Raw genomic sequence first — 13360 nt, forward strand, 5'->3', positions numbered from 1 at the left:
GATCCCACTTAATTACAACACACATACAGTTCATACAGCCATAATCAAAAAAGAGATTACGTAGGCTTTCCCGGCGTAGTAAATGAAAGTCTCTTTGGGTTTGCTGCCGGATCCTAAAATCAACTTGACTGGATATTTCGGTGACCCAACTGGTCGCCATCTTCAGGAGAACGCTGCTTCTGCTGATGAGTCCCGCTGAGAACTGACGCCAGGTTGCAAATCGACGTCCTATATAGGCCCCCGTTCAGTACACGGCGCATGCGCCGCCCATCACGGTTTCTGTCTTCCAATACAGGGAGGTGGCGCCGCCCTTAGTGGAACACTGCTGGTAACGATATATCGCAATCAAGGCCGCACCGAAGAACGTTCAATTTTGATGCGAGATAATACAGGATTCCACGTTTTGCTAAGAGGAAACCCATTGTCTCTGTTGATTAAATTTTTTGGAACTGTGTGTATAAAGAGGCGATTGAAATTAGGTTGGCTTATTAATCAAATATCGAGTCAAGTTGATTTTAGGATCCGGCAGCAAACCAGTTCATGTCATAATCAAAGAAGTTTCAGATGCATCACATTGGCTTTAATTTCAGTTATGTCGTCAAAATGTTGACCCTTCATGTGAGTTTCCGCACTTCATCATTTTGGGGTACATTTATAATTCTAATCACATGTGATGCTTTTTCCTCAGAAAATAATTAACTGCATTTTGTATTTCAATCAACTCACGGGAGGGATCCAACATTGTTGTTTTCATTCGAAAGTCAAGATGTCCACGAACTTCTTAGATGGATCGTGTACTTCACAGTGTTATACGACAGTTTATTTCCAAACTTTCCTGTAACCTGCATTATAGTTCAATGTGCAGATCTGAAAAGTAAGTCACGACAGATCTTTAATGTAGTATGAAAATTACAAGCAATAATAACTACTTCCAATGATTGTAAATCTGTTTCTGCACCTCTTTTGCTTTTGGTAGGGTGAGGAACTGTTGTAATTATGGTAGCCTTGGGGCTTTTAGCTGGCTGGAGAAAGGGGAAATTTATTTGGGGGACAGCATGAGTCATAAAGATGTTTAGTGCTGAAATCCAGTTCTGGGCAGCTAAAGCACAAGGCATAGCAGTTTGCTAGCCCAGCCCGACAGGGGCCTGGAATGAAGGACAGCCATTGTACCATAAAGCTTCACTGTGCAACAAGTGAAAGAAATGCTTTTTAGCAAAGATAAAAATCTGAAACACTGGAGATAACACAAGACTACGTAGCATGGGGTCAGCTGTTAAGTCCACGTGAGGCTAGCTGGAATGTATATTCAGATTTTACTAAGGAATTCTCTGGTTGGCTCACAGTAATTATCTTAGCTGTGGACCGAGCGAGGTGGCGCAGTGGTTAGCACACTGGACTCGCATTCGGGAGGACGACGGTTCAAACCCGTCTCCGGCCATCCTGATTTAGGTTTTCCGTGATTTCCCTAAATCGCTTCAGGCAAATGCCGGGATGGTTCCTTTGAAAGGGCACGGCCGATTTCCTTTCCCATCCTTCCCTCACCCGAGCTTGCGCTCCGTCTCTAATGACCTCGTTGTCGACGGGACGTTAAACACTAATCTCCTCCTCCTCCTCTTAGCTGTGGGAAGAAGTTTCCACTCGTGTGTATGTGGATGTCTTCACGTTGGCCATGGCCTGAAAACTGTTACATTGTGGGGGAGATTCTCTGCTTTCTTCGACATGCCAAGGCAGGAATATACCACACGGTTAACCATGACAAAATAAATGTGAGTACGACTTTGTTAAGGTTCTTTATTAAATTAGCACTGGTTGGAAATCGCAAGGTATGTTGCAGCTGGCCAGTGCGATTCCAATGTTAACACAATCTTCTAAGTTTAGTAGAGCAAAATAAGAGTATACTTGCTGGAGGGGCATCATAAAGATCAAGTCTTCTCAGGATACATAGAAAATGCTTGCTACAAGTGATCACAGAAAACTGCTGGGCACAAGATGTCTCCGAATTACAGCTGTACATAGAAACCATGCTGAACATACAATTATCGGCCACCACTGCAGCACTTATCCCTCACGTGTCTTTCAAGTGGTAACTATTGGCCATCTATGCATCCACTCAGACAAGGCAAGCGCAAAGTCAGTTAATTTGCATCAGGGTTTCATTCTGCAGATCGAATTTTCACAGCCAGCTAGTAGCACCCACCGTGGACTTATGCGAAGGTATTGGTGTTATTTCATACATTCCCAGCACCTTTCTGTAACTCATTACCCTTTTCTGTAATCATAGGCTATATCTGACAAATAATGTTATCTTGTTGTTTGACATACCCACTCATCGTGCCGTGGCTATTTCTATTCTCTGGTCACTTATTAACTGTCAAAATTCTTGATTCATTTGTTGAAATGTTTTGATGGCTTTTGGCAGTAAACCAAGTTGTTCCGGTAATCATTAGCTTCCCTCGTAGTTACATGGGTCCCATTATAAATATGTGCGTGTCAGGTGCGGTACCCATACTTTCACGCTTAATTGGATTACCCCCAGTAATTATGATTTAATTCGGCGTCATCCTTTCTGTGAGCTTCTTTTCTCTTAAATTGTATCATCTTATACGAAACTTCCGATCTCAGAAGGCCAATGAGGTAGAATGTGCAGTGTCTCAGAGGTATGCTAAACAACCCAAGTGACACCTGACAACAGCCACTAAAACAAGCTCGTCAGTTACTTCTGAGTGTTCATACAATGCTCAAGTACTGTTAGTGTGCTACCTGTTTAATTGTTTGCATCTGAGGTTAACTATAGTGACTGAGGCATAATCAAATTTATTTTCTTGTCCGTCAAATGGAGCATGTTGGAGCAGAATCCACAACTGCAGTGCTGGTTATGTATAGAATTCCGACTCCAGCTGAATTCTTTCTGTTTTCAAAAACACGACCTGTTTCCCCACCCAAGGCTATTATCTAGTTGCTACAGGGTGTTTCAAAAATGACCGGTATATTTGAAACGGCAATAAAAACAAACGAGCAGCGATAGAAATACACCGTTTGTTGCAATATGCTTGGGACAACAGTACATTTTCAGGCGGACAAACTTTCGAAATTACAGTAGTTACAATTTTCAACAACAGATGGCGCTGCAAGTGATGTGAAAGATATAGACGACAACGCAGTCTGTGGGTGCGCCATTCTGTACGTCGTCTTTCTGCTGTAAGCGTGTGCTGTTCACAACGTGCAAGTGTGCTGTGGACAACATGGTTTATTCCTTAGAACAGAGGATTTTTCTGGTGTTGGAATTCCACCGCCTAGAACACAGTGTTGTTGCAACAAGACGAAGTTTTCAACGGAGGTTTAATGTAACCAAAGGACCGAAAAGCGATACAATAAAGGATCTGTTTGAAAAATTTCAACGGGCAGGGAACGTGACGGATCAACGTGCTGGAAAGGTAGGGCGACCGCGTACGGCAACCACAGAGGGCAACGCGCAGCTAGTGCAGCAGGTGATCCAACAGCGGCCTCGGGTTTCCGTTCGCCGTGTTGCAGCTGCGGTCCAAATGACGCCAACGTCCACGTATCGTCTCATGCGCCAGAGTGTACGCCTCTATCCATACAAAATTCAAACGCGGCAACCCCTCAGCGCCGCTACCATTGCTGCACGAGAGACACTCGCTAACGATATGGTGCACAGGATTGATGACGGCGATATGCATGTGGGCAGCATTTGGTTTACTGACGAAGCTTATTTTTACCTGGACGGCTTCGTCAATAAACAGAACTGGCGCATATGGGGAACCGAAAAGCCCCATGTTGCAGTCCCATCGTCCCTGCATCCTCAAAAAGTACTGGTCTGGGCCGCCATTTCTTCCATAGGAATCATTGGCCCATTTTTCAGATCCGAAACGATTACTGCATCACGCTATCTGGACATTCTTCGTGAATTTGTGGCGGTACAAACTGCCTTAGACGACACTGCGAACACCTCGTGGTTTATGCAAGATGGTGCCCGGCCACATCGCACGGCCGACGTCTTTAATTTCCTGAATGAATATTTCGATGATCGTGTGATTGCTTTGGGCTATCCGAAACATACAGGAGGCGGCGTGGATTGGCCTCCCTATTCGCCAGACATGAACCCCTGTGACTTCTGTCTGTGGGGACACGTGAAAGACCAGGTGTACCGCCAGAATCCAGAAACAATTGAACAGCTGAAGCAGTACATCTCATCTGCATGTGAAGCCATTCCGCCAGACACGTTGTCAAAGGTTTCGGGAAATTTCATTCAGAGACTACGCCATATTATTGCTACGCATGGTGGATATGTGGAAAATATCGTACTATAGAGTTTCCCAGACCGCAGCGCCATCTGTTGTTGACAATTGTAACTACTGTAATTTCGAAAGTTTGTCTGCCTGAAAATGTACTGTTGTCCCAAGCATATTGCAACAAACGGTGTATTTCTATCGCTGCTCGTATAGTTTGTATTGCCGTTTCAAATATACCGGTCATTTTTGAAACACCCTGTACATGTCAGCTATAAAATGAAAGAAAAATGCAGCTGCCGCTGGAATTTTACTAAAAATTATTAGATATATCAGCTGACCGGAGTTGGAGGCAACTGTCCGTCTCCAGATATTTATTTTTTACTGTGTTATAGTTTGTTACGTCTCGACAAATGTGAATGGCGCCGCAAGAAGGCTATACTGAAAGTAAAGAAATCGTCCCATCTGTCGATTCGGTATCACTATGGTCACTATTGATAAAGACTCTTCATTCTACACTATTTGCTTTGATGCCGGCGTATATCTGCTTCTTATCATACTCATTCGGATTTCTGAGCAGTGGCCATCAAGGATAAGTGGAGATCAGACACTTGAGTGGAGAGAAAGTGATTTATTTTTATTTTTATTTTTTTTTTAACGTCAGTGCGATTCGTCACACGTGTTAAGTGCGTAAAAGTTTGAGGCAGCGAGTTAAGTAGCCACCAAGGATAAACGGAGATAAGGCACTTGAGTCAAGAGTAAGTGATTTTTGTAACGTCAGTGCGATTCGTCACACGTAATAAGTGCGTAAAAGTTCGAGGCAGCGAGTTAAGTATATAACAGTTGCTGACCGGTTATCTCTCACACTACAGCTGGTTTCTGATCCAGTTAAGAAGAATCAATGAAGAGAGGCCAAGTAAGTTACACGAATCTTTATTTGTATGACGTCTGTTAAAATTAAGGAATACTTTTACATGTTTAATTTTCACTGTGTTTCAGTTCTGCACTCTATCTTATGTCGATTCATACATCCATGCTTTCGAATTCTGTTACAGAGTGCTAACAGCGCATTTATTAGTGCTCGTGGAGCGATAATTTGTTTTTCCTGCTTATCCCCAATTTATCTGTTTATATCTATTGCACAGAACACATCTGCACAGCAGGGAAAATGTTGGCGATATGCGCTATGTGTCTTGTTTCGAAACAAACTCGTGCCATTCACTCACCTCAAAGTTTTTATTTCTTCTCCATGGATTTTAATACCTACTCCGAACTTTTCTTTTGTTTCCTTTACTGCTTGCTCAATATACAGATTGAATAACATCGGAGATAGGCTACAACCCTGTCTCACTCCCTTCCCAACCACTGCTTCCCTTTCATGCCCCTCGACTCTTATAACTGCCATCTGGTTTCTGTACAAATTGTAAATAGCCTTTCGCTCCCTGTATTTTACCCCTGCCACCTTCAGAATTTGAAAGAGAGTATTCCAATCAACATTGTCAAAAGCTTTCCCTAAGTCTACAAATGCTAGAAACATAGATTTGCCTTTCCTTAATCTTTCTTCTAAGATAAGTCGTAGGGTCAGTATTGCCTCACGTGTTCCAACATTTCTACGGAATCCAAACTGATCTTCCCCGAGGTCGGCTTCTATCAGTTTTTCCATTCGTCTGTAAAGAATTTGCGTTAGTAATTTGCAGCTGTGACTTATTAAACTGATAGTTCAGTAATTTTCACATCTGTCAACACCTGCTTTCTTTGGGATTGGAATTATTATATTCTTCTTGAAGTCAGAGGGTATTTCGCCAGTCTCATACATCTTGCTCACCAGACGGTAGAGTTTTGTCACGACTAGCTCCCCCAAGGCTGTCAGTAGTTGTAATGGAATGTTGTCTATTCCGGGGGCCTTGTTTCGACTCAGGTCTTTCAGTGCTCCGTCAAACTCTTCACGCAGTATCATATCTTCCATTTCATTTTCATCTACATCCTCCTCCATTTCCATAATATTGTCTTCAAGTACATCGCCCTTGTATAGACCCTCTATATACTCCTTCCACCTTTCTGCTTTCCCTTATTTGCTTAGAACTGGGTTTCCATCTGAGCTCTTGATATTCATGCAAGTGGTTCTCCTTTCTCCAGAGGTCTCTTTAATTTTCCTGTAGGCAATATCTATCTTACCTCAGGCGAGATAAGCCTCTACATCCTTACATTTGTCCTCTAGCCATCCCTGCTTAGCCATTTTGCACTTCCTGTCGATCTCATTTTTGAGACGTTCATATTCATTTGTGCCTGCTCCATTTACTGCATTTTTATATTTTCTCCTTTCATCAATTAAATTCAATATTTCTTCTGTTACCCGAGGGTTTCTACTAGCCCTCATCTTTTTACCTATTTGGTCCTCTGCTGCCTTCACTATTTCATCCCTCAACGCTACCCATTCTTCTTCTACTGTACTTATTTTCCCCATTCCTGTCAATTGTTCCCTTATGCTCTTCCTGAAATCCTGTACAACCTCTGGTTTTTTCAGTTTATCCAGGTCCCATCTCCTTAAATTCCCATCTTTTTGCAGTTTCTTCAGTTTTAATCTACAGTTCTTAACCAATAGATTGTGGTCAGAGTCCACATCCGCCCCTGGAAAAGTCTTACAATTTAAAACCTGGTTCCTAAATCTCTGGCTTACCATTATATAATCTATCTGATATCTTCTAGTATCTCCCCTCAGTTATGGTCTTCTAATAAGGAACACCTTGAGTGCGAGGTCGCAAAATGCGAATGACGTTTACGGCATTCGACGCCCTTCATATTGTTTACCGTGCAACCACAATATTAGCTGATAATGCCAACAGGGGGCAGGAATGGAGGTATCCAGTGTTGAGCACAGCATTGCATCATATCTACAACCACAGTTGCCGAAGTTGATATTTCGTCAGCAAGGAACGCAAGGAATTTCGCAGAGAGAGAAAGAAGTGGCGGATGAAATATTACCGTTTCTGCAAGATGAGTCATTGGGATATATATATGCTCTATTGTGCGAACTATGAACATGAGAAGTACAATGATGATGACACGTGCTTAACAGGTGAAAATAATACTGAAAAAGGTGTCTAGCAGTGTAGTTCATCGTCCTTGTCGGACAGGGAACAACAAAACCCGTCTACAGTGAAACGTGATAAAGGATAATCGTTGTACAAGGAGAGGGTACTAAGTATAATTACATACATGGAAGATCATCCGCAGCATAGTAAAAAAAAATAATTATGAACAGATTTTGAATAAGTCCGCGGCAGTATGACCGTGGAGAGTATAAGAAAAATTACGGATATTCAAAGGTGTACAAAGCCCACTCGTTACAAAAACTGGTGTTTCCGAGTTTCAAGGATGTTCGATAGAATTTACAGCACATGCATGATAGTTACCTGTTACGTTATGCACATAAAACAGTGGGTGACGAAAATTACGGAGACTTCAAGGGAAGCAGTGGATTGTTGCATAACTTCAAACACTGATGGAGAATTGTAATGCGTAAGCTAAGGAAATTACAAACAAACGTCAACATGACGATTCACAGCAAAGTGTGGAATCGGTACTAAAATTTGTAGCTGAGATAAACAGATTTATCCCCTTGCGGTAAGAAATTTTTTTTTTCAGCTCTGACTAATCGGGATTTGAAGAGGCAATGAATTTTAAAGGAACTCTGGAAATTAGGGGTACCATGAGAGTTGTATCAATATCAGAAAACAACAGTGCCTCTACGGATTCGTATACTTATCATGAATAATAGCCAGCGACACTGCTCTGTAAATTGTTTCTGTTTTATATTATTCACGATGAGCCCATTCCGGCATATTGCCATTATCTGGTGCTCTGTAAATACATAAGTAAGAGATGGGTCCGTAACTACGATCGGAAAAGCTATAATACATCGTTAGGTGTAACATCGTACAATTTCTGCTAACTGAAGATGAATATCTGACTTTAGTTGTATCCATGTATGCTACTTTTATGATAGCCTGGATCAGAGCTAGTTTGGATCATTACACGTTTACATAGTTACCATTCTGTTTGTTTTACTTTTATTAGAGATTTTTAGTTTACATTTTTAATCTTTTTGTATTAGTTTTTTATTGTGCATGATTTACGTTGGTGTTATGTCTCTTTTTATACTCTTCATGTTATTATTACTGTTACTATGGATATGTGTTATTTAGTGTCTCTGACATATTACTTTATCCGTTTCCTTGATTTATAATGGGAATAAAGTTTTCTATGTAGTTTTTGAGCTTTAGGTCGCTTTGTTCGTTTAGTACATTTGTAGGGTTGCTGTATGCATGTGAATATATCTCTATTTCCTCAAGGATGTCGATGAATGTTCGGTTCCGCATAATATCGAGGATTAAAATTTTTTTCTGTTTGTGGATGTTGAAAGAATGTGGATGGGTTGTTTTTACTTTCTCTGATGTCTATGTAGAATTTGTGGCATGTGTTACACGAAATTTTGTAAGTGCACCGGTTGTTGTGTATGGTAATTTTCGAGCTGCCTTTGTGAAATTTGTGTTTGAGGCTGTGTGTGTTTTGATATGCGAAGGCGAAGTTGGTTTTGTTGAATGATTCGTTAATTTTGTTCGAGATGTTTCCTAGGTAAGTCGTGGCGACGTATTTTGTTTTATTCTTTTTCGTTGTGTGAACGTTTAGTGCTTTTATTATGTGCATTGTACCTTTCTGGTTGTATTTTACTTTAGTGTATTTGTGTTACAATTTTGGGGTCATAATCGTTTTCCAGGGCTATGTATTCTATCTCCAGGCAAAAAACATAATCAGGAGCAAACCTATAAAAACAGCAAAAAACAACTTAATTCCACGCATCACTTATTTATAATGGTAACTATGTAAACATGTAATATGGCTGATACACCGCCATACAAACTGTCAGAAAAGTAGCATACATGGAAACAACAAAAATAAGACGTACAGCTCCAGTTCACACCTAGAAGAAAGTAATGATTCTAGAAAAAGAGGACTTGGCAGCAACTATGTTACATGTAAGGTAAAGATACCTAACGTTGTATTATAGCTTTTCTAATCATAGCTACAGACCACTATATCAAGATCATAGCTTACTTACTTATTTACAAATCACCTGATGATGACAATAAGCCTTATAGGGCTCATCATCAATGCTATAAAATAAAAACGATTTACAGAGCAGTGTAGCTGGCTATTATCCATAGTAATCAAGGCATTAAAAGACATATTTGACTCTGTAGGTCCTAAAGAACAAAAGTTGTGGATTTGTATGCACATAGGCCGACTGTTAATCTGCTTATTAAATTGGCTGGCAAGTTATTTGTTCTGCTGCGACAAGGTGAAGATGCTCTGACCCTACGATCCTTTCTCGTGTTGTGATCTTGAAATGGCGGTAGAGAATATTTGCATCACGATAAGTAGCATCCCTAAACGGACTACCGTAGAAAGTAAAAGACATCTGGGATAAACATTCAGGGGATGGTACTCACAAGTTTTCGAAGATAATATTTATGGGCTTTCACTGCGAAAACGATTCCAAAATCTTTCCAGACAGGTAATGTGCAATTTGTTTTCAATTTCAGTTACCACTAACACAATGAAAGAACTGCTGCATATCGCAGCGTTGGCAGCGCTATTGTCCGTTGCGTCTGCGTGGACGTCCAGGGTGCACCCCAACTGCAGCTACGCAGACATCGAAGGCAGCTGGATGTTCTACGAGGGGGAGAGGAACCTCAACAACAGCGCCCAGTGCCTGTCTGTCGGTAAGGATGTTCACAGTAGAGCATCAGAGTGTGATAGGTTTCACAACATTCGCACTGTAGACAACCTGTTGATGGAACACACTTTTCAAAGAGAGAAGTGGAGGGCAGCCATCATCAACAACGACTTTCAGTAAATACGATAAAAACTATGAGGAGAATAAGTTTGGTGATCTTAAACTCACGAAACAGTTCTTGATTGCTTTCCCTTTACGTGAAAGTAATTCAAGAGACAGAATTAATTAAGGTTCCGGATTTGTTAACTTTAAAGTACAAGACAGATATCTATTGCTTTTGGAATATCCCCAAGATCATTTAGGTCTCTAAAAGTAGACGTTCCATGGCTTTTGTTGTTTCGTGATGGGAATTGGAATTTTATAGTAGAGATTTAGTTCATTGCAACAGTGTATAAAATTATGAACTCATTAAAGGCAGTTATAGGAAGTTTCTTGCAAGTTGCATGTACACCGACGGAAAAAAGTCACAACACAAGAACGAGTTGCACGACATAAACGAAAGTTGTTAAGAGTGTTTCTACATCTGAAATGTGATGTTATTCAAACTTCGTGCAAGTCACATACAAGTGGCGCTTGTAGCGGCTCTATACGGATGCAAATCAGGTTTGCAGAATGAGATTTTCACTCTGCAGCGGGGTGTGCGCTGATATGAAACTTCATACTAAAACTGTGTGCCGGACCGAGACTCGAACTCGGGACCTTTTGCCTTTCGCTACCATGTGAGCTACCCCAGCACGACTCACGACCCGTCCTCACAGCTTGGAACGTAAAAGACGAGGTACTGGCAGAAGTAAAGCTGTGAGTACGGATCGTGAGTCGTGCTTGGGTAGCTAGGACGGTAGAGCACTTGCCCGCGAAAGGCAAAAGGTCCCGAGTTCGAGTCTCGGTCCGGCACACAGTTTTAATGTGCCAGGAAGTTGCAGATCAGGTTTGTTTCAAATACATGCTGTAACAGTCGTGAGAGTTAGTTAGCTTTGAGACTGGACGTGGTGTGTTGATTTTAATTAAGAATGACTTTAAGACGACAAAGACGCCATTATCAGCACCACATTGAGTTTGAAAGGGATCGTGTCATATGGCTACGAGAAGTTGGATGTTCCTTCTGCGATAATGCAGAAAGACTTGGCAGGCATGTAGTCAATGTAGATGTTTGTAGGCAGCAGTGGTCATAATATGTACAGTATCAACAAGACCGGACTACGGGCGACCACGTGACACTACCGAGAGGGAAGATCATCATCTTCGGCGTATGACTGACGCATCGTGCTGCATCTGCAGCAGTTGGTACCAATATGGCACAACGAAATTTTACAAATCGGTTACTTCGAGGATAGCTCCGAGCCAGACCATCTGTACCGTGTATTCAACTGACCCAAAACCACCGCCAGTTATAACATCAACGTTGTCAGAACTCATTAGAGCGCAGGGTGGAGGTATTTTATGTTTTCTGATTAATCATGGTTCGACTTGGATGCCAGTGATGGACGCGTGTTGGTTAGAAGGCAAGCAGTTGAAGGCCTGTAATCAACCTATCTGCGTGCTAGTTACACTGGATTTACATCTGGAGTTATGTTAGGGAATGTGATTTCATACATTAGCAGGAGTGCTATCGTAGTTTTCCCACGCACCTTCCCTGCAGATTTGTACGTCAATGTGGTGATTCGACCTGTTGTGCTGCCATTCATGGACGGGATTCCAGGAGGTGTTTTCCAAAAGGACAACGCTGGCTCACATACCGCTGTTGTAACTCAACACACTCTGCATACTGTCGACACTTTGCCTTGGCCTGATTCATCACCAGGTCTGTCTCTGATCGCAATCCATCAGATAGGGGACGTCATCTGACGACAACTCCCTTGTCTTCCACAACCAGCGTTAACCGTCCCTGTACTGACCAACCAAGTGCAACAATCATGGAACTCCATCGTACAAACACTCATTCGGCACCTGGACAACACAATGTATGAACGTTTGCATGTGTGTATTCAACGTTGTGGCTGTTACACTGGCTATTAACGTACCAGCGTTTCACATTAGAAATAGCTTGTCTCGCACTCACATAACCTGCTTTCTTGCATGATTAATGACTTAGATATGTTTGCTAGACCAATGTATTCCCAAGAGGTTATTACTCTACGCTAGTAATTTTTTGGTGATGCGGTTTCTTCCGTCAGTGTATATACCGGTGGCCGGTAGATAACAACACGGCAGTGAATAGTATTATAGAAATTTACAATATCAAAAACCTGGATCTGGGCACTATGGGACTTAACATCTGAGGTCATCAGTCCCCTAGAACTTAGAACTCCTTAAACCTAACCTAAGAACATCACACACATCCATGCCCGAGGCAGGATTCGAACCTGCGACCGCAGCGGTTCCGCCATTCCAGAATGAAGCGCCTAGAACCGCTCGGCCACAGCGGCCGGCTGCTCAATATCAGGTTTTGAATGTAGTATGAATCAGCCTAGTGAAAGCCAGTAAACGCCGTGGAGACGGCTCAGAAACACTGCAAGAACGTCTCGATCGATTTGATTCTGAGCCGAAAAATGGTGGCACTTGTTCTTGGAAGACATAGAATCAAAACTTAGCTCAGCACTGAAATATATAGCGTGTACAACTACTTCAAGGAGAGGGGCAATAACTTACGAACTAATCTTCCTATGCGTACTACAGTGGTTAAGTATACTTCTATAAAAAGAAGACTAGCAATGTTTATGATGAAGCCTGATTGACTGGATTACTGTTCCTACTGTATGAATGTGAAATTATGGATTCAGCGTGCCTAACCAAAAATCGAATGGCTATTCCCAACACTTGCAGCTGTGTTATCGAAATAAATCAGAACTGAACAAATGCCTGCACAGAACTGATGACAAGCAACGCCGCTCTATCTCTGTCTCTCCCTCTCTCTCTCTCTCTCACACACACACACTTACACGCGCGCACGCTCATACGTACACACACACAAACACAAACACACACACATGTACACAACTACTCACATACAGACATAAACAGTTATGAAATTATAATAACGTTCTGTATCTGACGTGCTAATATGGCCTAGCGCTCAACTCACGCAAAGTAGCTGAGTGTAAATATCGTTAGTGCAAATTTTCGAGCGTAAAGTTGTGTATGTTGACCCAGAAACTCAATTAAACAACCTTTGTTGTTGTTGTTGTGGTCATCAGTCCTGAGACTGGTTTGATGCAGCTCTCCATGCTACTCTATCCTGTGCAAGCTTCTGCATCTCCCAGTACCTACTGCAACCTACATCCTTCTGAATCTGCTTAGTGTATTCATCTCTTGGTCT

At 41.9% G+C, this 13360-nt stretch overlaps 1 protein-coding gene across 1 annotated transcript in view; it reads left to right on the forward strand.

Annotated features, from left to right (window-relative positions):
- Positions 1–5099: 5099 nt before the first annotated feature.
- LOC126239622 (dipeptidyl peptidase 1-like) overlaps positions 5100–13360 on the forward strand; it is a 51028-nt gene continuing 42767 nt past the window's right edge. The window contains exons 1-2 of the mRNA XM_049947873.1: positions 5100–5163; positions 9851–10030. Of these exons, the coding sequence (XP_049803830.1) occupies positions 9865–10030 (166 nt within the window). The 5' untranslated portion in view covers positions 5100–5163; positions 9851–9864. The remainder of the gene's footprint in view (positions 5164–9850; positions 10031–13360) is intronic.

The sequence above is a fragment of the Schistocerca nitens genome, chromosome 1, assembly GCF_023898315.1.
Source record: "Schistocerca nitens isolate TAMUIC-IGC-003100 chromosome 1, iqSchNite1.1, whole genome shotgun sequence".
In the NCBI taxonomy this organism is placed as follows: domain Eukaryota; kingdom Metazoa; phylum Arthropoda; class Insecta; order Orthoptera; family Acrididae; genus Schistocerca; species Schistocerca nitens.